Source organism: Vitis vinifera, chromosome 4 (genome assembly GCF_030704535.1).
Source record: "Vitis vinifera cultivar Pinot Noir 40024 chromosome 4, ASM3070453v1".
NCBI lineage: Eukaryota > Viridiplantae > Streptophyta > Magnoliopsida > Vitales > Vitaceae > Vitis > Vitis vinifera.
Window position 1 is genome coordinate 5,582,196 of NC_081808.1, and position 25,610 is coordinate 5,607,805.

Below are 25,610 nucleotides of genomic sequence, written 5' to 3' on the forward strand. Positions count from 1 at the left end.
TCAGCTGGATATTAAAAATGTCTTCCTTCATGGTGATCTTGTCGAGGAAGTTTATATGGAGCAACCTCCTGGTTTTGTTGCTCAGGGGGAGTCTGGTTTAGTGTGCAGGTTACGCCGTTCTCTATATGGCTTGAAACAATCTCCTCGAGCATGGTTTAGCCGTTTTAGTTCTGTTGTTCAAGAGTTTGGCATGCTTCGCAGTACAGCAGATCATTCAGTTTTTTATCATCATAACTCCTTGGGGCAGTGTATTTATCTGGTTGTTTATGTGGACGACATCGTCATTACAGGCAGTGATCAGGATGGTATACAGAAACTAAAGCAACATCTTTTTACCCACTTTCAGACCAAAGACTTGGGAAAACTCAAGTATTTCTTGGGAATTGAGATAGCTCAATCCAGTTCTGGTGTGGTCCTTTCTCAAAGGAAGTATGCTTTAGACATCCTGGAAGAAACCGGTATGTTAGACTGTAAACCGGTAGACACACCTATGGATCCGAATGTCAAACTTGTACCAGGACAGGGGGAGCCTTTAGGAGACCCTGGGAGATATCGACGGCTCGTAGGTAAATTGAACTATCTCACCATTACTCGTCCAGACATTTCTTTTCCTGTGAGTGTTGTTAGTCAATTCCTACAGTCACCATGTGATAGCCATTGGGATGCCGTAATCCGTATTCTTCGATATATCAAAAGTACACCAGGCCAAGGTGTATTGTACGAGAACAGAGGTCATACTCAAGTTGTTGGTTACACAGATGCAGATTGGGCTGGGTCACCCACAGATAGACGTTCCACTTCAGGGTACTGTGTTTTTATTGGAGGTAATCTAATATCTTGGAAGAGTAAGAAACAAGATGTAGTGGCCAGATCTAGCGCTGAAGCCGAGTATCGAGCTATGGCTTTGGCAACATGTGAACTCATATGGTTGAGACATCTTCTTCAGGAGTTGCGATTTGGAAAGGATGAACAGATGAAACTCATCTGTGATAACCAGGCCGCATTACATATTGCATCCAATCCAGTCTTCCATGAAAGGACCAAACATATTGAAGTTGACTGTCATTTCATTAGAGAGAAGATCGCATCAGGATGTGTTGCTACAAGTTTTGTCAATTCAAATGATCAACTAGCAGACATCTTCACTAAATCTCTCAGAGGTCCTAGGATTAAATATATTTGTAACAAGCTTGGTGCATATGACGTATATGCTCCAGCTTGAGGGGGAGTGTTGAATATAATGTATGTATAGTATACTATCTTTCCTTGTTAATATAGGTCACATGTATGGTAGTTAGGACTCCTAGCCTTGTATATATATCTCTCAATTGTAAGTAGAGATCAGATGAATGAAAATAAGGTTTTTCTCCTTTCTCTCTCTCTCTCTCAACAATATATATCAACCATTATCACTAGGTAGCTACTGATCCATGAGTATGTCAAGTTTGACTTTGATGATTGCTCTTTGGAAAACCATGGTAATGATGCACTGATGTTTTATGAAGGGACTCCTTGGGTACCAGCCGAGCAAATGTGAGCACAACAATGTCCTAGAGAATATACTGTTGGTTTATCACATTTTTAATTGGTGTTACAGGTGTGGCCTTTAATATAACTTTCCAAAGATGCAAGCTTTAGAGTTGAAAGGTTTTAGGATAAGTCAGATGAAATTAATTTACAGTAGAAATGGGTGGTGAAAGCAAGACTGATGACTACATTGCCCATAGATGAAAACCAGACATACATCTTTTAAAAATCAAGCGTAGTAGCAACTATGAATGAGATGATTTGGCCTGCTGTCACTGGTTAGTCAAGTGTGTGATCAGTAATTGATCTGGGGAGGTGGAGTGATAGTTGAGAGCTTTACAAGGAGAAAAGGAAGGTTAAGATGATTCCGGATGAATACTTGCATAGATAATGATGATGTGGAAGTGGATTGGTGAAGATAGCATTGTTAATCTAGAATAAGAATTTGCAGAATCAAGTTGGGGATTATTAATTTTTTTCCACAGGTAGCTTTGTGGGATGGGGTGATAGCAGAAGTTTGAGAAGGTAGGGCTATTTTTCCTATCATATGTATCACTTATTTTATTTTCTGAAGATTGGAAGGGTCATCCATCAACAATCTAGCATGTTTTTGAATGGATTAGGATGACACAGAAGGACTTGTATGTACCGTGGAGATGTGGATGAGATAGATCTGGTCCCAAATGGACTTCCAAACTAGGGGTCAATCTATATTCCCAATGGGATTTGTTTTATGTCAAACTCAATTTCTTTCTTCATTTCATTTACCTTCTTTTTCCATGAAATCTAGAATAAATAGTGGTAAAATAGTGAAGATGAAATTATTCTCATCCCCTCTCCCTCCCCAACAGCCCCCCACCCTCACTCCACAACCACACACACTTTCAAAAGAAAAAGAAAAAAAAAACTGGAGGAAAGAAAGAAAGAAAAGAAAGATTGGAAAGGTTTGGAATATAAATGTTTGGAATCGTGCTTTATTGTTGTGTCCTTTTTGCTTCTTTTATTCTAAGGAATCTGTGAGAAAAGCCTCATATTACCCTTAGTAACAGTTCAATATTTCCAGATGATCTCTTAGTATAGTTACTAATTTGGTCCTAAAACAAATTGTATTAATATGCTAGAATATTGAGAATGAAATTGAAAAAAAAAAAAAAGAAGATCAAGGATGATTAGTATTGGCTTTGTGGAATCATCTAAAATAATTTTGAAAATTTGCTAACATCCAAGTCTTGTATACTTCAAAAAAAAATAAAAATTGCATTCATTAAGAGCTTTCTCAATGGATGCAAAATTTTTTGGGTCTATGTAAGTTTTCTGGCTTGGCTTAAAAGGTGGTGTATATTCCTTTTTGTAGCTTCAGAAGAAATTTCAGCGACTGCTTGTGATGATAAACCAGAACGTGCAGAAATGGCTCGGCTTTATAACGAGGTATATCCTAGTGTTGTGCACGCTTCAGTCACTCTGAAATGGGAAGCATTTCCACACTGATTGACACATTGGTTTTTCTTATTCTTCCATTTTATTTGCAGATGTGCAAGGTACTTGCAGAAAATGTCCATGAGTCAGTTCAGTCATACTTAGCTAACCAACCAGCAAGTTTACAGTTGAGAAAGAAACTTCTTCCTCTCGAAGCAATTTGTGAAGACATAAACAGAATACTCTCACCCCAACTGCAGAATCCTGCCACTTCAGAACAGACTCTGCTAGGTTCAAATCAACAATCACTGGCTGAAGCGCCAACCAGTGTTGCTGGAAGTAGTTCACCATCCATCCAGCAGCAAGATGATCAGAGGCCTAGTGCTGAGCAGGATACCGAAATGAGGGATGCATTAACAAAATCTGATCCAAGAAAGGATAGTAGTCAATCAACAAAGTCTGACTCAGAAAAAGAATCAAGTAAATCCCCATGTGATGTTCCCACGTCTGCAGATTCACATTCACCTCAAGTAGAACCTACTTGTGTTCCTGCAGGAACTGGAGAAGATGTGGAAATGGAGGAAAAGAAGAATGAGGCTGATGCTGCACCAGATGGAAGCAAACACAAGTCTGAGCCTGGGATCATAATTTTGGATGATTAAGTTACATAAAAAAAAAAAAAAAAGATTATTAGACCCATACATTTAGTTTTCTTTTTTCCTCATGGTTAAAGCTTCAAGGCTAATTGCTTGTGTAATGTAACAATCTGATCAACTTTGCTTACACAAGTAGTTCATAGGAAGTCTAATACATTCTCAAGTTTATGAAAGGGGGAGACTTCAAAACTACTCAAAGAAGAGTGTTTGTGATACAATGGAAAATATGAATGTAGTCTTTCGTCAATTTGGTAGAATTGAACTTTTGCTGAAATTTAACCGGTTTCCAGCTTTTGTTTCCTCTTGAAGTATATCCTTCTTGTTGTTTTTTTTTTTTTTTTTTTTTTATTTAAGATTTGGGTTTTTTTCTTTTTCTTTTTTTTAATTGTCTTTTTTATGGTAGATGGGATTCTTAAATGGGAGTGAAATCACAGATTTGCAGGTGAATGGATCAGTTTTAAAGGCATGAATGATTATTCAGTTGAGGTCTTCTACTTCACCTTCTACTGACACTCACATCCTTTGATTGTATTGATACAGGAGGATGAGAAGTGAGCTAAAATAACGATGGCAATGGATGGTGTTTGGAGCAGTCTTCTGTCCAGATTGAACATGATGGGAGACGGGCGGACCTGAGCGTACTGAATTTTGGCCCCCAACAAATGCCAAAGCCTATGTTTGTAGGTATTGTTCCCTCCACCTCAATCATAGCACATGCAAGCCAAGGTAGATTCCCAGATTATGCTTCATTTTTGAATCCCGATCTGTTTCTTCTTCTCCCTCTTTTTTCCCGTGAAAAAAATGGTCGGCAACTGATATGAGATTAATGATAAACCACTTAAATGGAGTTGAGTGAGACTTAGGTGGTGTTTGTTTATTTACTTAATTCTAAATAGAACTTTAATGCTTAATAGTGTTAAATATTTGGTTGTTTGTTTTTTTAGTATTTTATTTCTATTAAATATTAAAAAGTAAAGAAAAATCAATATGTTATTTTTTCTATTTAGAAAAAACTACATATTTTGGCTTTTTCTATTTAGTAAAAAGTTTATGATAAGTTTTGAAAAAATAGAAAAACAAACCACCTAAATTCTGAAAATAAATTATTTTCAATAAAAAACTAAAAAAACAAACACACTTTAAGTTATGTTTGATTCCATAAAATTTGAGGGCAAATGTGGGAAAGAAAATAGAATAGAAATAGAAGGGAAAAAAAGTGGGAAGAAAATAAAAAATATTTAATTTAAAATCAATAAATTATTTTTATTTGTATTTTTTATAGTGAAATAAAATATAAAACAATTATTTTTCTTAACATTTGTACTTTGGGTTTAAAATCTTTTCCATGAGCTATGTATGCTTAGGTTATATTTGGTTATCGGAAAGTATCGAGGAGAAAAGAAAAAAAAAATATTAAAAGAAAATGATTTTCTCACATTTGATTTCAACATTAAAGTATTAAAGAAAATTAAATATAATTAAATTAGTTAAAAATGTATATATTTTAAAATTATTTAATCCTTATATAAAAGATGAAAAATAAATTTAAAATAGTATCTAAAATAATTTATTGATTTTAAATCTATTATTTTATTTTATTTTATTTTTTTCATTTTTCCTCTCGATTTTATTTCCCTCGTCGGACCAAACATGCATCCTATGTTTGGATTAGGCCTGACATTCAAATATGATAAGTGATAAAACATCTTTTTATTTTTTTTTACTAATGATTAACGTAACAGCATTTTTGTCTATCCTGATTTTATCAAAAAAATGTTTTTATAAAGAATCAGTTAGACTCATGATTCTTGTAAAAATGAATTTTTTCTATGAAGAATTAGTTAGGAAAAGAGGGTAGTTCAGAACATCTAGAATTTTTTTCTTTTTTAGAAAAAAAAAAAATTTCTTAAATTGTGTCAAATACTTAAAATTTTATAAGAAGAATCATATTAAAATAACTTTCAAATGCAATTTTAAATATTCTTCTTTTAAACTTGTTTGTTAATGATAAAGTATTGAGTTAGGTTCGAAGCTAATTTCAATTTCTTATATATATATTTAGTGTATATAAATATTATGTTTGTTATGTATGAAGATAATTTAGGATTTATTAGTTATATAATTTTTTTATTATGTATGAATAATTTATAAGTAATTTAGAAGCGAAAATATTTGGAAAAAGTGAAAGAAAAAAAAAAGGTATAGGCGTTTGACCTTTTAATCTAACTTGAAGGGTTGGACATAAAAGGAGTGCCCGGAGGTATAGTGTCGGATATCAAGAAAACCTCCAGAGATGCTATATTGGACGCTTTAAAACCGCCAAACTCTATAATTTTTAATACTTTTATCGCTTCTTCCTTTTTCAAGCCCAAATAAAAAAATAAAAATATAAACTTTGACGAAAATTATTTTCAAAAATTTGCTTCATCTTTCGTTTCTTTTCCATTACCATTAGCTGTGACTGTGAGGGTCAAAAGAAGCATTATTGCACCTAAGCAGCTAGGGGCTCAAGGCACCTATTGGGTTTATTTAACCCGGGCCTTTGCGTAAAGCCACCACCCAGTACCCACCATTTGATCTTTCGAGTGAAGTAAGGAACAACACCCTCCTCTCTCTTATTCAACTCATCAACCACACATCACAATCTCCTCACTCCTCCTGTCTTTTAATATTAGAATTATAGATGCATGCCCACACACGTCTCATTCAACTACAATCCCATCTCCAATATTCCAGTATTGGTATATGATTTCAAATACTAGGTTATACAGAGGTTTTCAGACTTAAAATTTATATATGTAGATGTAGACTTTAAGGGAAGCATATTATTGAAGGAGCTATTAATGTTATTTGTCTTGAAAACCAACAAAGTTAGGGAAGGATGTTTTGATATGGTAGGAAAGGGGAAATGCATTGGATGGAAAGTAGTCATTGGGAAAGAAATGGGGAAGCTAAAAAGATGAGAGACAAGACAATGACATGTAAAAGCTGAAGTGGGTTAGCATATATAACACATGCATTATCATGCATGTATGGATGTGCATGTGGAGGTGGATGTGATCAAACATAAAAGATGAGGAGGCCGGGTAGTAAAGAATGGGATGTGGTCAGGAGAATACATTCCTGAGGGACTAAAATAATATGGAGAAATGGCCAAAAGGAGGATTGATTTGTGTAGTAAAGAATGTAGTGGATGGGAGGGAAGGAGCAAAGAAAAAGGAGAGGAAAAGAGTGAAAGGAATACCCCTGGAAATAAGGCTAATGCTGGGAAAGTGGAGACAGCCAGAGACAAAGTCTGGGCTTCAATTGCACGCATGCTTTCCACACATATATCCCTCCTTCCTCCCCCCCTATAAACACCAAATCATCATCATCATCATCATCATCATCCTCCCCCCATCTCTCCTTCTCTCTCTCTTCCTCATATTCTCATATTGTGAGGAGAGGAAACATGCCAACCTGTTTTTCCAACAAGCTTCACCCCACATCTCTTTGTTCCACCAATCAACCTCTCTACTTTTCTATATCTCTTCAAAAGAAACAAAAAACAAAGTTTCTTTCACTACCTCTAATGGGGTTGCTCTCTCCCAAAGTTCCTTCAACCCTTAGCTGCTTTGATACTAATCAAAGTATACCATACTCCATACACTAAATAACACAATCTAATAATATTATGTCATTGAACTCATATCTATCTCAACTACTTCCCAACACATCTAGCTAATTCCTTCCTCTTTGAATACTAGCCCATTTCACCTGAGGCAATGGTAATAAACCAATCTTCATTTTCACCAACAATCATCATCATCATGTACAGACAGATACATACGTACATATATATATATATACTTCTCACCACAGGAAAATAGCACATACATGCTTCTCCATTTCAGGTCAAATAATCGCTCAATGAGTTTGGATTTTTGCTCAATCAGTTACCAATACTAGAGACATGATCCGTTTTACATGGTACAGAAAAGCAACAATTGAATTGAGAACTCCAAAATCCCCGTAACATTCAGTGAGCTGTCATGCTACCATCACACTACTCATGCGTCCTGATGTTCATGTTCTTTCAATAAGCTGATATGACTTCTAGCTATAATTTGGATGACACTCAGCTGACTACAAGGATCATAGATCAATGGGGTCTAGCCACCGTACACAAATGTATTTTTTTGGTACTCTAGTAATCGTGAAACACCCCAAATCAAATAGTGTCACGTATCCATTTTAACATCCTATTATTTGTATCCTTGTGCGTTTGTCTCCTTCATTTGGATCAGATCTTTTATTCGGTAGGTTCTACTAAGGTACTTAGCATTTTCCAAATCAATATTACGACCAACAGGAACTAGCTAACTATCAAAGCAGATGAAATTTGATAGGCTCACCGGAAACCGGAGCTTGCAGATTGGATGTCCATGGTGGCCCTACAAGGTTGACGTGTGGGCCTATGGATGATAGCCAGGTTAGACCCTTGTAGACAGGTGGTCGGTCACTGTCAGGCCAGCGAGTGCGAGCCAGATAATACAGTCGGCGACTCACCGGAATTCTTTTTATTCATACAAGCCAACAGTACCATGCAAAGCATAATTTCTATTTAGTAATTGGAAAGAGGGATTACAAATCATTCCCATGCCATCAACATCTTAAAATAAATCCATAAAGAGACTGGGCTTGGTTCCTAGGAATCTATTTCTTCTCTTTATATTCACAAATCCTTCCCTTCTTGTTCACACACCACCATAGACAGAAGCTAGCTAGGGCTGAAATCAAGAACAGCATTCATGGCCACCCAACATGAGAATTATTCACTAGTCTCTATAACAAAGAGAGTTTCCGTGTACCCCAAATCACTGCGTCCCCAACAGCTCCTCAGCCTGTCCAATTTGGATAGGCAGTGTCCAACACTCATGTACTTGGTTTTCTTTTACAACCCATCTCATGCTTTGAAAAATTTATCCATCAAGACGGTTTTCAGTAGCTTGAAGTCTAGCCTGGAAGAAACCTTGTCTGCCTGGTACCCAGCTGCCGGTAGGCTGACTTTGAACCCTAGTGATGGGAAGCTTGAACTCTGGTGCAACAACGGTGGTGCAATTCTAGTTGAGGCAGTGACCCAAGTTCAAATCTCTGAGCTTGGAGATCTCTCAGAGTACAACGAATTCTACGAGAAGCTCGTCTTCAAGCCATCTTTTAATGGGAATTTCTCCGATATGCCTCTCCTTGTTGCCCAGGTGAGGGTATTAATTGATTTCTTGAAGCTTGCTTGCTCGTTTCACCACTTCTGAAACTATTGTGATTTCATTAGGGTTTTCAGTCATCTTCAAATTGTTGAACAAGACTGAAAAATCACCCATGTTAGCCGAAATGATTGTTTTACTACCTACAAACACTCACAAAGTGGGATTTTTTTTCATGGAAATGATGCATAAAAACAAATGAAGTTGGTCTAATCTTTGTACTATGAAGGTTATTTTTACTTTTTCATGAGATGGTAATATGGTAGGTGACAAGGTTTGGATGTGGAGGCTACTCGGTGGGTGTGGGCACGAGCCACTCCTTATTTGATGGACCAGCTGTGTTTGATTTTCTTCGTGCATGGGCTTCTAATACAACTATGATAGGGAGTACAGGTCTTGATCATCAGCAGCATAAGCCCGTGCACGATCGAGGGACACTGTTGGCTTGTATGCGATCGCAACCAGCAAGTGCTAAATTGGGTAAAAACCCGAATTCAGTGTCAAGAGTTGCAGCAATAGATCATTTATATCTACTGATAAAACAAGCTGCTAGCGATTGGAATCATGTCTCAGATGGGAAGCTTGGTGGGCAGAAGCTTTCCCACATGGGTAGCTCAAATCAAGACAATTATGTGCTCAAGACCTTTCATCTGAATGTTTCAATGATAGAAAGCTTGAAGAGGAAGATCTTTGGTGAGAAGAGAGGAAGCCTTCCATGTTCATCCTTTGAGGTGGTTGCAGCTCACCTGTGGAAGGTATATATATTTCTCAACACTTCCAACTGGCTTGAATTTCTCTATTTGCAATATATTATTATTACAAGTTCAAGAAGGATTGGATAGGCCAAAGACTAATACAAAAACAATCACCAAATCCATGTAGATAGACAGTTAGTAACTGTTTGGTCAGAAAACAAAATTTAAAATCTTGGCTCAGTGCTCCAAACCCTAGCAGGATTTGGGGATGGAAAGAAAAGCTTACTGTTTGATCTTTTATGAAGATTTACACTCAGATGCCTTTAGCATATAAAAGTAGATTACAATCCTGACACCTGCATGAGACCAAAAGAAAAAGAGAGAACCAAAGCAGAAGTTGAGGAAAAAAGCTCACTATCTGCTCCATTTACGAAAAATTTATACTCTATATTTAACACATAAAACTAGATTACAACCCTGAAACCTGCATGAAACCAAATTAAAAAAGAAAAAAAAGGGAAAAAGAGAGCAGCAGCAAGGACAATGGAGGCAGATATCAACGAGGTGAGGGTAGCTAGCTGTTGTTTGTTGTTTGAATATCTCTTGGTAATAAAATCCAATTATTATTCACCTTCCCATTCAGACAAGATGATGGTGGTGGCTCAAGGGTTGGGGATATATGGCCATGATCAGTCATAACCCGTATAGTTAAACTGTATCCTATAACTGTGTAACATCATTTGTAATGCGTCCTACACTCCAAGCTTCATGGTGGAAGCCCACAAGTATTGAAGATCTTTGGGTTCCACTCCCTCATGTTTTACGCTGTAAGCTTCATGGTGGAAGCTCTGTGCCCACCAAATAATGGAACTTCTTGTGTTCCTGCCCAATATTATCACTCTCCCATAATTTATCTTGTTCCTTAGCCCAATTGCTACAATTGTACTTACTATTTTCAGGCAAGGACCAAAGCTTTAGGACTAAGGAAGGAAAGAATGGTGTGCCTGCAATTTGCTGTGGACACAAGGACCAAGATGGTGCCGCCACTGCCGCAAGGCTTCAGCGGGAATGCTTATGTACTTGCATCCATAGCTCTAACAGCAGGAGAATTGGAGGAAGAAAGCCATGGGAGCTTAATCGAGAGGATAAAGGAAGCCAAGAACTCGGTCACCACCGACTACATCTGTGCATACATGGAAGCACTGGAAGCACCTCAGACCAGTCTCCCTCCCCTTAAGGAGCTAACCCTGGTTTCAGACTGGACAAGGATGCCATTCCACAAGGTCAATTTCCTCCATGGAGAAGCTGCCTTTGTATCACCACTGGTTCCTCCTATCACCCAAGTGGCATACTTCATGCACAGCCCCACTGAAAGTAGAAGCATTGATGTGAGAATTGGTCTACTCCCACAAACCTTGACTGCCTTCTCACACCACTTCCTCACCAATATGCAATAATTTCAAAGGCCAACCCCCTTTTTTTCAGTTTATCTTAGGTGATGTGAAACAAGATGCTTAGAAAATGATTATCTGATATGATAAATGGGGATTTGTCGTCGTTTGCGAACAGATTATCCGACAATGATGTATGAAGAATGTCATTAGGTAAGACATATAATCCAAAACAGATTTTCTGTCAACCATAATCAGAGCTTTTCTTGGTTAACAAAGGAGCCTTTTTTGCCTTTTTTGTTTGGAACGTGGTGGCTTTGTCACCATCTCCATGACTTGATCTTTATGGTTTCATTCTAACAAACTGGAAAAACATAGCATGTGGAACCAAGAAACATCATTAACTCCATAATGTGTGTCGGGCCCATGGACAAGGACCTGCATTAATTTTATAACAGTATAAAACAGACCATCTAGATGCTTTTGGTCTCAGAATTTTGTGTTTTCATCCATGATTAATTTCAAATATAGTTGGTAGCTGAGATTAAGAACAGCATATAAATTCTTCTATGATTGTTTCTTTCTGGTTTCCATCAAAACTTAAGAAGGAAAATTGATATTCCCTTTTACTTTTTTTTCCACTCCATGTTTCTGAAATCAAAACAAAGATTTAGTGCATTTTCATCAACAAAAACAAAAGCCAAAGCCAAAGTTTATGACCTCTACGATCAAATCCACCTGGGATTTTAGAAAATTCCTTCCCAAGAGAAATTTTCTTACCATGAAATTGATATTTTCTACACTGCCAATTTCCCCATGCTAAAACATCCAAATGCACCTTATAGATTTGAGGGATTTTCAAGCATGGAAATTATAGGGAAGAACTGCATGCAAGTAGCAATTGCAAGTACTATATAATGATTTTCATAAATTCAGAAGTTATTACATTAGACAAATTCAGTATAAAATTACATGAGCGATGAGGCTAATTCATCAAAGATGGCACCACTTTTGTTGCACCAACATCTACTTCATAGACACGTCCCAAGGGAATAAGCATCATATCCTAAGTCTCCTTCCATCAATGTCGTCTTGTCCTGTTCCTGCATCACATGTGAAAATCATGTTACTTGAAGGCCTGGCCTAGAAGACAAAGGGTTAGAAATAGTTCTGACAAAAGATCAAAACTGAAAAAAACTCCTACCCTAGTTTGGAAATATCAAAGTAAAGAGGAAAAGTGTTTTTTTCTCCAATATGAGGATGATGACCAGGTGGAGGCACATCACAATTCAAAAGCCAAGAAAGCATACAAAAACATTCATCAAGCCAGATAAACAGAAAATAATGCAAAGCCTATGGAATTTGATACAAAGGAAAACGGGGATTCTAAATTCCAATAAAAAATTGAAGGATAGAGCGAAATGCTTGCACCATTGCAGGTATTCAATACACATTTATACAAGTGCTTAAATCTAACAAGATTTTCATCTGCATGCAATTTTTTTCGCTTCACATAGTCCTACAACATTGGGATGGGTAATAAGGTAGGGGGGCTGGATATTGTTCAAGTAGATTATCGCCATAAAGATAGCTGCATTTTTTTTCTAGTGAGACCAATTGGCCGAGTGATGTTCTGATATCCTAGAAGCACAGGCAATGACATACAGTTCAAGAACTTCTCCCACAAGCAACAATAAAATATAAACCCTCTCAAAAATGTTGCAAAGTGGTGATGAATTAATCTCTAAACAAAGCCTCATCTCAACAATTGGGATTAAGCATGCAAATCACTTCCTGAATTTTGCTCTATATATGATTATATAATAATAATATTATGTCCAGAACAATGCTGTGTGAAATTTAAGTGAAAAAAGAATGTAAAATTACAGGAGTGTCTCAACTGCAGCCTTGCAAATATACCACCATGATGAGGGGAAAACAACTTAGAAAATTATGTTTGTCTAGTCCCATATTTGGAACCACATCACCTACTCCCGCATTCCAATCATAACTCTCTCTCCTACCTCTTCTTGAAGGTTGTCACTCATTGCACAAAATGTCTACACCTAGTCTAACAGCTCTAGTCTCAACAACCTTCAATTCAAAATGGTTGTCAGACTCAGTCAAATTAGGATGTGTGGCAGATAAGGGCATGTATCACCTTCTTCCTATTGGAGATGACTTGGCCAAAGCACAAAAAATGAACATGCATACCGACAAAAAGCATCAGATCATTTTCCTAATAGAAAACTAAATCCATTTAGTCAGAAGAGTAACTATGATCACTGTTATCAAATATAAAATAGAAAATAAAATAAATCTTTATCAAGATTTAAATCTACATGCATTTCCAACTCCACACTAGAAAACAGTATCCAGATTATGTTGAACTTATAAGGGAAATATTCACTGCAAAACAAAGAATGGTGGGGAAAGGGGACAGTCGCTGAAATATTTTACAGCTTTTAGCTCAAGTGTACCAAAATTCAAGTAGTTATTTGGTATACTCTCAGTAATTATAGCATCGCTATATGAACACTAGCATCATCTATGATTGGGTAGTGAAAGGCTCAGGAAAGGAGCAGAGAAGGGGTTGTGTGCGCCGTTATGTTTATTTTAATCATTTTTATTTTATCAAGGTGCCATATTGAAAGTTATTTTTAAATTACCAACATTGGTATCAGAGCCTACAATTTCTCCCTTTTTTTTTCCCTTCATGCTGAGTGCTCGGGTTTTGAACCTGTATCAATCACTTCTCAAAGCAAGCATACCCAGCAATAACTCATAACAAATGAATGAAGTTTAAAAGGTGGCAACATAGAAGAGCAAAATAGGCAATAAATGTAACACAAGGTACAAGTATGTCAGACAGAATTCCAAGCAAATAACAAAAGATGGAGGAAAACTTCCCTCAACATATTCACCAAAAGGGGGAGAAACTTTCCTTGATATATTCATTAAAAGAATATCTTACCCTGACTAGAGAGGAAGTGAACTTTACCTCGGACAAAGAGAGAGTCTGTTGATGATCCATTATTTCAACCATTCATTTTGTGCTTATTTATCCAAAAAAAAAAAATATTTCAACCATTCAGTATCAACAACACAAATCCTACTTTATTCCCTTATTTCAGCAATTCAAATCCATATTTTGCAAAAAAATAAAAATAAAATAAAAGACTGTCACATGAACTTTTCATATGGTTGAACCAGCTGTGAGAACATCAATGGCACTGGAACCTTCCAATGGATTAAAAAGGAATTCTTTTTATTTGCTCTAGTTAGTGATTTCTTAAGAGTCAGAACTAAGAAATTACAGTACATTGTAACTTAAAACTTTCTGCGACAGAAAAACTCTCAAAAACAAATAAAATTTACTTTTTTTTTTCTTTTGGTATTAACTGATAAATATTAGGCCTCACGTGTAGAAGCACATCCATATTGTGGTAATCATGATAAACCTTCACTTTTATTCAGTATACTCCTAAAACCACAACTCCAACTTAGCGGGATTTGTTCACCCAAAATTGTCAATATTTAACACTAGTGATGCAGAGCATGTTTAAGAAGAACAAGGCAAATTAGGCTTCTGGAACATTTGGTAAGTTCCAGTATTTTCTTCTACATCAGATATATATGAGCAAAAGACCAGAGTTTGTTAAGCTACCAAGAAGTTGAAATTAAAATAGTTTCAGCATCAGACAATTAAGTCTTAATTAATTTTTTTAAATTTATCACATCAAGCTCAAAACTGATGGAAAGATCACTCTAAACCAAATTCTTATAAAGGAAATGAGAAAGAAGATATTTCAACAGAAAACCTTGAAGATAAAGGAAGATAACCTTACCTGTTTCATCATTGCACTCACTAGATCTTCCAAGGAACCAACATTATTAGAAGCATAGCTGCTTTGTGGTTTTCTTTGCCCCAAGGTGCAACCTTGCTTCAACTGCAATGCTGTATCTGAAGCTGATTCCTCAACTGCATTCTGCTGCATGGGCAAGGGATTGACAAAATTCGACTCCCCCATCAAATTGAAATCCATATTTCTGTCAGATATTGTGTTTTTCAGGTCCAAACCCTGGTCAAATGTACCCATTACTCCAGGAGCAGGGATCAAAGAGTTTGCTGAGCTGCATCCGAGACTTGAATGGTGAGAGAGCTTGTGTTTATGGTCATCCCACACTTTTGGGGAATAATTCATAATTTTTACAGAATTACTACTGATTGTCATTGCTTGACATTCTAAATCTGTTCTTGAATCTGGCAGTGGAGGAGGCATTGAAGTGACACAAGAAACATCACGTAGATTAGTCCCACTTTGCAGGGTCACTGAAGAGATATTGTCTCTCAAGTTACTAGGATGCAAAGTAGCCTGTTTAAAGCAGTCACTTAATGGAAAAGAACTTGATTGGATCGCAGATGGCTGAACAGCAGTTGACCAGTTGTCATTACATCTACCATGATCTGGAAATGAAGAAGGAAGCTCTGCGTTTAACAATGTAGCAGAATTTTGATTTCTCAACCCTCCTCTTCTTTGGTTCTCTTGGGAGTGTCCTTGTAACATTAAGGGACTGTTTGCAGCAACAAGAAGAGAGCTGGATGACCTACTGGAAGTCATTTTTGTATCTGGGAAGCCACTTGAAGCAGGGAAAACAGTTGAATCCCCAATAGTAGTAGAGAGCTCTCCAACACGGATGATGCCTTTATTATGTTGCAATTGCTCAAGTTCTAAGGACATTGGCATCCCTTGAAGTATAATACCATTTTGGTTTCCAGGTAGTAACACCGGCTGGAATTTACCCCCACTGTTAATAGGATTGCTTGAGTTTTGCAAATGTCCCAGTTGAACCATCTCTGAAGAAGAAAGGCAATGCATACCCATACCAGAAGGAGTGTTCAATCTACCGAGCATTCCACTAGGTGGGAAGGATCTGAAAGTAGAGTTTGGCAACTGCCCAGATCCAGACAAATTGTAGAAATTTCCAAGGCCATTAAGTGAATGCAAATAGGTAGAATCTGTACTGCCCAAGGCTGCAACCATATTAGCTTGCTGATTTGCCACACAGCTGATCCTTTTTAGGTAAAGCCTATATTTCTGCAACCATGAGATACGACAGTAAGCTACCAGGAAACAAAAGATTTAGATTACATTGAGCTGATGCAGGAAAGAAAAGGATTTCACCTGGAGATGGCTTGCTACATTTTCTCTTGTAAGCTTCTCAACATTCATCAAATCTAATATCTTTTTAGGTACAGCCCCTGCATTCAAAACAAGGGAGAGAGTGATGAAGTGAAACATTGAGAGCTGATGCATGCATGGTGAGTGGTGAAAATTCTGAAACAGGAAACTATTATTCATCATTAGATATACTTCATGGTTCAGGAATATGGTTAGGAAAAATTCAATAACACAAAAGAAATTGGAAATTATCTTCAATGACTGGGATATTTGAACATAAACTTGCTAGATAAAAAATATACACGATAAAATAGGATGACATATGTCAAACTTTTTAAAAAAGAAAGGTTCGGGAATTGAAAAATGTGTGTTATATAGATATATTCTCCAACTGATCAGTAGCTGCAACAAATTTGGAAAGGTAAAAGAAATGGAACTAAAAGGCTCCCGGCATTATTAGTTTCACATATATGAAATAAAAAGCTGACTCATGAAGACCTGGTAACAATTCAAAGATATTTGGAATTTATTAGTAAACATTAGAATTACAGTATGATTCAGAAATTTTTCAGGAAAGTTCAATCACAAATCTGAGTGAGTGAATTGAATAATTCAAGATTTCCACAAACTGGAAATCATCCTCGATGGTCAGGAAATGTGGACGAATTTGCAGCATTAGAATAAATATGCACATTATACAATTGGATAACACCAGGAAAACTTGAAAAAAAGAAATAAGGGGTATTTAAAAAATAAAAAATAAAAACATACTGTCAATGCCCAACTGATTAACAGCTGCAACAAATTTGCGATGCAGCTCTACAGACCAAACAACACGAGGCTTCTTCTGACTTGATGGGTCCTCATTATCATGTCCATTCTCATCATTTTCCTCATCGTCATCTTCATTCTGGTCCTTCCGCTTTTTATTAAGCTTCCCATGATCAGGATTCCCTGGTTCACTGGACCCTTGTCCTCCTTCACCAGGTCCTTGACGCTTGTCTCGACTGTCAGAATTATTCTGGTCCCTAGGATCAAACCTCCTTCTCCTGATTACATGTTGCCATATGTTCTTTAGCTGCTCAATTCGAACAGGTTTCAGCAAATAATCACAAGCCCCATGGGTAATTCCCTTCATCACAAGCTTCGGGTCATCATTTGCCGATAGCACTAGAACCATTTTAACAGAAAATGATTATAATAAAAATTGGGTTAAACTGCCAAAGAACAACTTGCTGCATAGTTTAGAGATGATTCTCCTTGAGTACTGAAAATAAATATAGACTACATGTCAACCCAATTGAATATTTCCAAGGGTGTAGATTAAGTTTCTGAATACAGCTCTGCAATCATTTCCTTGAACTTGGTCCAAAACAGTCTCCAAAATTTTCTCTTTCTTTCTTATTCAAAATTTTCAATGGAAAGGATGAAATCAATAAAAAAATCAAAATTTCTCAAATGGCTAATACAAAATTTTTTAAATTTTTGTGGAGATTTAAGACCTTGGAAAATAAAGACATGATGCATTTCAATTTCAATGAAAAAAAAATTGAAAAAGGAAAAAAATATTAAAATAATAACAATGAATATCATCTAAAGTGTTGCTTGCTTACTTATTACAGGTAGGTCCATCTCAAGCCCCACAAGCTCAAGCAGCTTGAAACCGTCCATATCAGGCATATGCACATCACTGATAACCAAATCAAACTGGTTTTTGTTTTCTCTCAGCATCTTCAATGCTGTGATTGCCTGACTAGTTGTCGTAACTGCAAATCCATACCACAGTGAAAACAGATATTCACAAAAAAAATAAAAAAATAAAAAATAAAAAGTCATATGTACAATGAACAAAAGCTAATTATACCACAAACCAAACAAAAACTCAATCTGGGGAAACATCAAAAAAGATCCCAGAATATGTCGATTGAATCATGAGACAAATATTAAGATTTGAATAACACTAAAAAAACCCGTGTACAGAATACATCTATCTAATTTTCTAAATCAACCCACTAATCATAGGTCAACAAGAAAAAGTTCTAAAGTTCTAAAATTCTACAGTCCTGCAATCAAGTCAACAAATCATATATACCCCATATTTTAATCGTAGACAACTAGAGAGACGGAGAGTTTGTGGGTCACATTTGTATATTCTCTGGCAACCACAAAATGAAGAACAGAAAGCAAATCCCAGAACCCATCCGCAAAATTAAGAACAAAATGAAAAAACTGACAAAATAAATCAAAATAAAAAGCGCTAGAGAGGAGAAGATTTCGCATATGTATGAATTCTATGCTACTTACCAAGGAAGCAAGAAAATCTAAACAAAAATACACAAATCCAAGAGCCCATATCCAAAAACCATTAACAAAATCAAAGAAATGGAAAACAAAGCCAAAGAATCAGACCATGGTACTGGCATCGACGAAGCAGAGTGTCCAAGAGCCTAAGACAGGTAGGGTCATCATCAACGGCGAGAACCCGCATACCAATCGGAAATTGATCATTTGGGTCTTCAACCCTCGGTTCAACTGTCATCGTATCAAATAAAACCGCAGAATTACAGACTTCCTTTTGGGTTTTGAAGATCACAAGTTTACAACCACCGTATCTATGGCCTTTTTGGAACAAAGACCCAACAAAACCCAGCAAGTATAAGGGGAGAAAAAATGGAGATTAATGGGTCAATGCAGAGAGAGAAAGTGATTAAGGAAGGTGATTGGCAGAGATGGAATATTGGATAAAATGTAGAGAGAGAAAATCCCGAAACAGAACAGTGAAACCAGCTCTTCTTTCTCTCCAAACAGTGAAAAAGAGACAAAAACTGGCTCTTTCTCTCTCTCCGAACTGTGGAAAGAAAGAGAGAGAAAATGGAATCTAGACTTCTATATGGATTGTCAGAGCTGTATTCTGAAAATATAAGACTTTCTTCCTCTGTAACACTTTTAATTTCTTATTTGTCTGTATTAATCATTTTTTTTTTCAAAATTTTAAAATTCTAAAATTATAAATTATAATCATATTTAAAAATTAATGATTAATTAATTTAAAAGGCCTAATATTAAAAAAAAAAAAAATTGTTTTATTAATCTAATTTGTCAAAAAAAATATACCCTTTTTTTCTTCTTTTAGTTTTTAATTTTTACAAATTAAGGAAATAAATTTTGACTTATTATTTAAATTTGGATAAAATTATAAAAGGCAATTAGTAGTTAAAACATGATATTAAAAGCTAATTATGAGAAATTAAGGGTAAAATATTGATATTTTAATATTAATTTCCATAAAAATTCATAAATATAAAAACATGTGCTGAAAATCCTCAAAATAATTATCATTTCTTTAATGAGTTTCTATCCAAAAATATTTTTCTTTTTTCATTGAATTATAACTTCCTATCACATGACTCTCATTCCTATTCATATGTTGTTTAAATTCAACTCTTACCATAAATAATAATAATAATAATAATAATAATTTTAATAATAAAGCCTTGTAAGAAAATTTTTAGAATTAAAAAATTGAATATTTATTATTAAAATGAATGCTATTTAATACAAAAAAAAAAATACAAGTCTAAAATTATATTAAAAAGAATTGAGTTGAAATTGATTAAAATAATTATATAAAAAAATTAGACATAATATTATCAGTAGTCAAGATGAGTTTCACCATAAATAAGATTCGATTATAATATGAATCATTGAATGTATTACAATCAAATAACTTCATCTAGAAAATGAAGAATGTCTTTGACAATGTTTTTACTTACTTTTAGTGAAAGTGTTTTTTTCGAGAAGTATTGTTAGAAACACGACAAGACAAATAGATTCTAAGATACTCTCATGGTATCTAAAAAAAGATACTTTAATATTAAAGGTGTTTTTGAAAAAAAAAAATTATCCCTACAATCAAAATTCAAATAAACATTAGATAAGTAATTTTTGTAAAAATATTTTCAAAAAAAATATTTTCATCGAATAAACTTCGAGTAGAAATACCGATAAGCGTGTTCTTATTTTAATTAATTTATGTAAAATCAATAATTAATTCATTGTGCAAAATTGATTGTTTCACTTCTATTCCAAATGTGCATGGTAAAAGCATTTGAAAGAATTCCAAAATCCTTGAATTATTTGGACCTTACTGTGACACATGTGATTAGACTTACTGAATTTTCAAATATATATTTGAAAATTTTTATTTAAATAAAAAATTTTGAAAAATAAAATTATTGTTATTAAATATTTGAAAAAGACAATATCATTATTGTATAGTCTAGGCACACAGCTCTTGAGTCTTGGTCACAGAGAATCTTAAAAAATATTTATTATTTAAAAAAAAAAAAAGGGAGGGGTTGGTTTTGGGGGATGGTGAGAGTGAGAAAGACACGCGTGAACCCTGACCCAAAAGGGTCAGTTTTGCTCTGGCCCTTTTCAGTTTTAGCCTTTAGGTCGGTTCAATAGTATCCTTTTTAACTTTACCCTCACCTAGGGACACCCCCCACTACATATGTATAGTATTTATATACCATGAATATAATGATTTAATTCCCAAAAAAAAAAACATGGTATTTATTTTGGAATTCAACAAATTTGTTCTAGTAGGAAAAAACACACGTAGCCTAAAAGTCCATATCAATAGTGTTTGGATAGAAAGAATATATGTGGGAAAAGAAAATGGACAAGTTGTAAACAGAGAAAGGACAAATTCCACTCTTTTCATGCCCTTTCTAATCTAAAACCCTAATGTGGTTGATAATTCTTACAACAAGGATAAAGGATAAATAGCACTCTGGTTTCTTAAAAGAACATTTTTTTTTTCTTGGAAAGTGGGAAGGGAGGAGGCAGAAGAGGATGAAAAATGTGATAAGTATTGAGAGATTCATACTGAGAAAGCATGATTGCAGAGAACCCCACCAAAGGGAGAGGGGCAAATGACCTTAAATTTGAATGCCCACTATTTTATATGGTGGTTTGTAGTGGAGAGAACACTATGGGCTATATCCATGTGGGGCTTGGAATGGTAAGTGGGTCATTATATTATGTGTGATGATTCCTTTGGGGTTTCTATCATCCATTTAGAGAGGCTTTGATCTCACTCTTCATATGCATTAACTCCCAATCATATCTCAATCAATTTGCCCACCTTCTCTTTTGTTTTTTTTTCTTTTTTTTCTTTTTTTTAATCCTCACAAAAAAGTTGTACAATGACATTAAGATAGAGACCCACGAGGTGGACTGCACTTCAATTTTATTTTCAAGTCAATTCTTTAGTGGTTATTCATCTTGAGATCAAATAGAAAATTTCAAGTTGATAAATCATTTGAGGATTTGGGTGGCTTTTCTTTTTTCAAATTTAAAGGTTCAATAGGTTTAAATTTATCTAAAATGAACATTAACGGACTTCAAATTGAACATAAAGGTAAAAATATTTCCTTTTCATATTAAAAAAAAAATATCTCATACCTTTGTATCGAGTTTTATTTGTTTATATCATTATATTTGTCTTTTTTTTTAATACTTTTTGTTTATAGATATCAAAAAACATCACCAAATACGTCTTATACTTTTATATTCAAATTTCATTTATTTGTATTATTGTGTTTTAATCTCATTTATTTATATATTTATCTAATAATTTAAATTCTATCAGTCAAGATGGAGTATTCAATGGATAACAATTTGGTAATTTAAGGCATTTTTTTTTAATTATTTTAAAAAACAGTTCTAAAAAATGGTTTTTCAAAAAAATTTCTTGATTTTTTATAGAACAAAAATTTGTTTGGAAATCTAAAATGTTTTTAACATTTTTTAATATCTTTCAAAAATAATTTTTATGTGTAGTATTTTATTTTTAATCATTCTATATATTTATATAATTATTTTTTAAAATAACTCTTAAAAAATAAGTAAAAATAAGATAAAACAAATAAAAGATGTTTTCCAAAAATACTTTGTTTTCTGTTCTTAAAAACATATAATAAAGAACAAAAAAATGAAAACATAAACAATTTTTAGTTGTCAAATGTGTTTATTTTTTTTTAAATATAAAATTATTTTTTAAAACAATTATCAAAGATACGTTTAGTAATTTTCTAACTTTTACCATTACACTCCAGTAATTATAGAAGTTATTTTATGTTAGAGTTACGTGTTCACAATGATCCCAATATTCTTGTCATTGTGCACGGTCCAAACCATAATCATTTGCTACCGATATAATAATTCAAGAGGGTTCCATTCCAATTATGGATGTTATCACAACCATCTCACTTTTTTCATACAATATAATTTATATTAAATTATAGATATCTAGAAGATTCATCTTGGTGCAAAATCTTTGAGATTCCCTCCATTTCAATGTCACATGTCTTTCCATTGGCGTGATATAAAGTAATAAGGGATAGGGGAGAAGAATAATGAACATTTCTCAATAAAATGCCCATGTAATACTAAAATCATGCCTAATGTTGTCTCCCATGAGGGAATATAATAACACTTTGAGTGCTTTCCCATAATCTTCCTTGACATACAAAATTTTGTTGAAATCACTCCTTAACAAACGTGGTCGGCTATATTTTATGCTTGTATTATTGTCATCATTATTTTTTCCTATTTAGTTCCCTTAAATGATATTTATGAAAACAGGATATAATGATGGTAAAAGTACGACAACCCACGTAGAAAAGTTAATGACATTATATTAACGTTTTATATGTACAAACCCTTTTAATTAAGTAGACGTGTTTGAAAATTATAAGAGTTTTTTTAACTTAAAACAAATAATATTTGCACAATTATAAGTAGATCCTTATATATCACTCATACTCTTAACAAAATAAATGACTTTTAAAGTCATGAGAAGTCTAAAGTGGACAATATTTACATGTTTGGAAGTAGATTTTTATAAAAAGATAGTAGCATACTTAATTTTAAACAGAACTTATATTTAAGAAAATTAGAACTTCCTAACTCATATTTGGATATGGCTACTCGTTTTTGTAATTAGAATAGTATGTTAAATTTGATATAATTTTAACCATTTAAGAGCTGCTTTGGAACATTGAAATAAAGAATGAAAATAAGAAATTAATCCAATAAATAAAAATGAGAATAAAAATTTATTAGTTTAAAAATTAAATCGGATAATAATTTCTCTCTTTTATACCATCTTTAGAGTGTGATTTAGAATGTTTCTATTAAAAGTATTTTATAAGAGAATTTTTAGGAAAATCATTTATCAAATGTTTTTTTATTTTCAAATTTTTAATTTTGTTTTGTAAATTTTACAAAACATTTTTTTTTTCAAAAACACTTTTTAAATTAAAAAGACTTTCTAAAATCGTTATACTCTTATGTGATATTTGTTTTCTAGCTGAATAGAAAAAATCAAAATATTTAGCTAAAAGTATCTTATTGATATTAACCAACATAATTAAAGTTAATTTGTTATCCATAAATTTAGTTTAATTATGTTGGTTGATGTCAATGAGTTGCTTTTAGTTGAATGGAAAAAGTCAAATATTTTAGTTTTTTCTATTAAACCAAAAAACAAATACCACCTTATTCTTATCCTATTTTTGTACGCTTGCTCTTCAATATGTTTTCAAATATTATAATAGTGTTGTATCGGTGCGGCCTAAGTAAGCCGGAAACTTGATCCAAGACTATAAAACTTGGTCTGGACATGGAACTTAGGCCTCCGGGCTTGGGAAAAGGGCACCTGTAGCCCATTTTTCATATTCCCCCGCCCTTCCAAGCCAGGCCCAGCCCAAACATTTCAAGCCCTAACTTAGGGGTATGCAAAAAATCAATTGAACTGACAAAATGGATCAAACCGAATCAGTCTGGATTAATCAATTTTTAGGATTAATTGAATAAAAGGAGGAAAAAATTCAAAATTTGTAAAATTAACCTCACCCAATTTTTTAACTTAAAAGTAATCCATTTTTGACATAAATACCCTTCATCATTTTCATTATTTACATGTATGTTTTAAAATAAAATATTATTTTTATAAGAAAAAATGAGGCATTCTTATCCAAAATAGGTATTTTTTTAGTAAAAAAAAAAAGTGAGAGGTTAAATTTGTAATTTCATGTTATTTTGTCTCTTTTAATTGGTTATTCCTTATTTTTAAATATTTTCAAATAATTTCTGTTTTTTAAATATAAAATTACATTAAATCAAATTAATTCAATTCACCGCTCTTCCATTTCAAACACCGTAAATAGAATTAAAAGTTATACATCTATTACTTATATTATTTATTTAAGCTATGTTTGATTCTCCAAAAAATTGAAAGAAAATTAAGAGAAAAAGTAAAATAAAATTAAAAATAAATTATTTTTATATGTTTGTTTGTACTCATTTCACTTATTTTCCTCTATTATCTAAAGATTAAATAATTTCAAAATATACAAATTTTCAACTGATATAATTTATTAGAATTATTGTAGCCTTGATGACCATATGAAGTTAATCTCCACAATTCTAAAGGTTCATAGCCAAATTCATAAACCTCGTGTGTTTACATTTCTATGTTTTACACCTTTAAAGTATGTTTGATAATGATTATAAAAAATGTTTTTAATCTCTTTAATACTTAAATAATAAATTTTTTCAAGTGTTAAAAATATTGGAAGTATTTCTTAAAATTAGTATCAAACACATTCTTTTACATATGAGAAAAATTATATATATATATATATAGTACGTGGTATTTGGAAAATACAAGGTATCATGACCAAAGTTACGAACCTACCAAGTTGTATACAAAGTACAATGACCAAAGTCATGCACCTAAATCAATGTTTTCATATATCATGAATACTATATGAAATCAATAAGTGAAAATTTATGTATATAGAAGGAAGTGTTCATTTGTAACTCTTGATTCTAGGTCACTTGAAATGATATAAAAAGGGCTTTTCGTCTATTTCTCCACTCATCCTAAGTTTGTGAAGTTTTCCATCATTTTGTACAAACATAAAAGTGTGAGACAGGAATGATAAAAAAGATATAAGTTGTCAATACCGATTCAAGAGATATAAGGTGCTCCCAAAGGTGACTCAATATTGTAAACAATCTACAAAGGTAATCTTTATTGCAATGTCACAAGGTGAGTTTTATAGATCCATTTTTGGTTCATTAAATTATAATTGAGAGATCTTATTTACTTGATTTCTAATAAAATTAAAGAGGAAAAGTAAAAAAGAAAGAAAAAAAAAAGATTTAAAATCAATAAATTATTTTATATATTATGTCAATTTATTTATTTATTTAACTCTTCTATATAAAGATTAAATAATTTTAAAATACATAACTTTCTTAATAATTTTAATTATAATTGACTTTCTTTCACATTTTTCATAATAAAACCAAATATATATATAAAAAAAGATCATTTTTCTTAACTTTTTTTCTTTCCGGAACCAAATATGACCTAAAAAAATAATTTCATCATGATTAGTTTTATCATAGAAAATACAAAAAC

At 33.5% G+C, this 25,610-nt stretch overlaps 3 protein-coding genes across 4 annotated transcripts in view; 2 read left to right on the plus strand and 1 right to left on the minus strand.

Moving 5' to 3' along the window:
- Positions 1-3,873, plus strand: part of LOC100261114 (CHD3-type chromatin-remodeling factor PICKLE) — a 68,471-nt gene extending 64,598 nt beyond the window's left edge. The window contains exons 30-31 of the mRNA XM_002282882.5: positions 2,882-2,955; positions 3,057-3,873. Of these exons, the coding sequence (XP_002282918.2) occupies positions 2,882-2,955; positions 3,057-3,605 (623 nt within the window). The 3' untranslated portion in view covers positions 3,606-3,873. The remainder of the gene's footprint in view (positions 1-2,881; positions 2,956-3,056) is intronic.
- A 3,652-nt stretch (positions 3,874-7,525) lies between these two features.
- LOC100256029 (brassinosteroid-related acyltransferase 1) lies at positions 7,526-11,176 on the plus strand. The gene is made up of 3 exons (XM_002282886.4): positions 7,526-8,836; positions 9,109-9,597; positions 10,497-11,176. Exons 1-3 carry the CDS (start codon positions 8,390-8,392, stop codon positions 10,992-10,994), a joined length of 1,434 nt encoding a protein of 477 aa, XP_002282922.1. The 5' UTR covers positions 7,526-8,389; the 3' UTR covers positions 10,995-11,176.
- Positions 11,177-11,819: 643 nt separating this feature from the next.
- LOC100250889 (two-component response regulator ARR12) lies at positions 11,820-19,028 on the minus strand. Of its 2 annotated transcripts, XR_002029961.2 has the most exons (7): positions 18,521-19,019; positions 17,725-17,877; positions 16,883-17,281; positions 16,115-16,191; positions 14,777-16,027; positions 13,903-13,984; positions 11,944-12,031 (listed from the first exon to the last, which is right to left on the minus strand). XR_002029961.2 is itself a non-coding variant. In XM_002282892.5 (6 exons), exons 1-6 carry the CDS (start codon positions 18,648-18,650, stop codon positions 11,960-11,962), a joined length of 2,082 nt encoding a protein of 693 aa, XP_002282928.1. In that variant the 5' UTR covers positions 18,651-19,028; the 3' UTR covers positions 11,820-11,959. The 2 variants fall into 2 exon arrangements, 1 of the variants encoding a protein (XP_002282928.1); XM_002282892.5 differs by lacking the exon at positions 13,903-13,984 and having other exon boundaries at positions 11,820-12,031; positions 18,521-19,028.
- Between the last annotated feature and the right edge of the window lie 6,582 nt (positions 19,029-25,610).

Excerpts from the sequence above, each read along its gene's own strand:
- LOC100250889 (XM_002282892.5), bottom strand. The coding sequence starts at position 18,650 with ATGACAGTTGAACCGAGGGTTGAAGACCCAAATGATCAATTTCCGATT. Across the intron at positions 17,878-18,520 it reads TCGTCGATGCCAGTACCATG|TTACGACAACTAGTCAGGCA; the intron begins GTCTGATTCTTT and ends ATGGATTTGCAG. Across the intron at positions 16,192-16,882 it reads TAATCAGTTGGGCATTGACA|GGGCTGTACCTAAAAAGATA; the intron begins GTATGTTTTTAT and ends TTTTGAATGCAG.
- LOC100256029 (XM_002282886.4), top strand. The coding sequence starts at position 8,390 with ATGGCCACCCAACATGAGAATTATTCACTAGTCTCTATAACAAAGAGA. Across the intron at positions 8,837-9,108 it reads TGCCTCTCCTTGTTGCCCAG|GTGACAAGGTTTGGATGTGG; the intron begins GTGAGGGTATTA and ends GTAATATGGTAG. Across the intron at positions 9,598-10,496 it reads TTGCAGCTCACCTGTGGAAG|GCAAGGACCAAAGCTTTAGG; the intron begins GTATATATATTT and ends TACTATTTTCAG.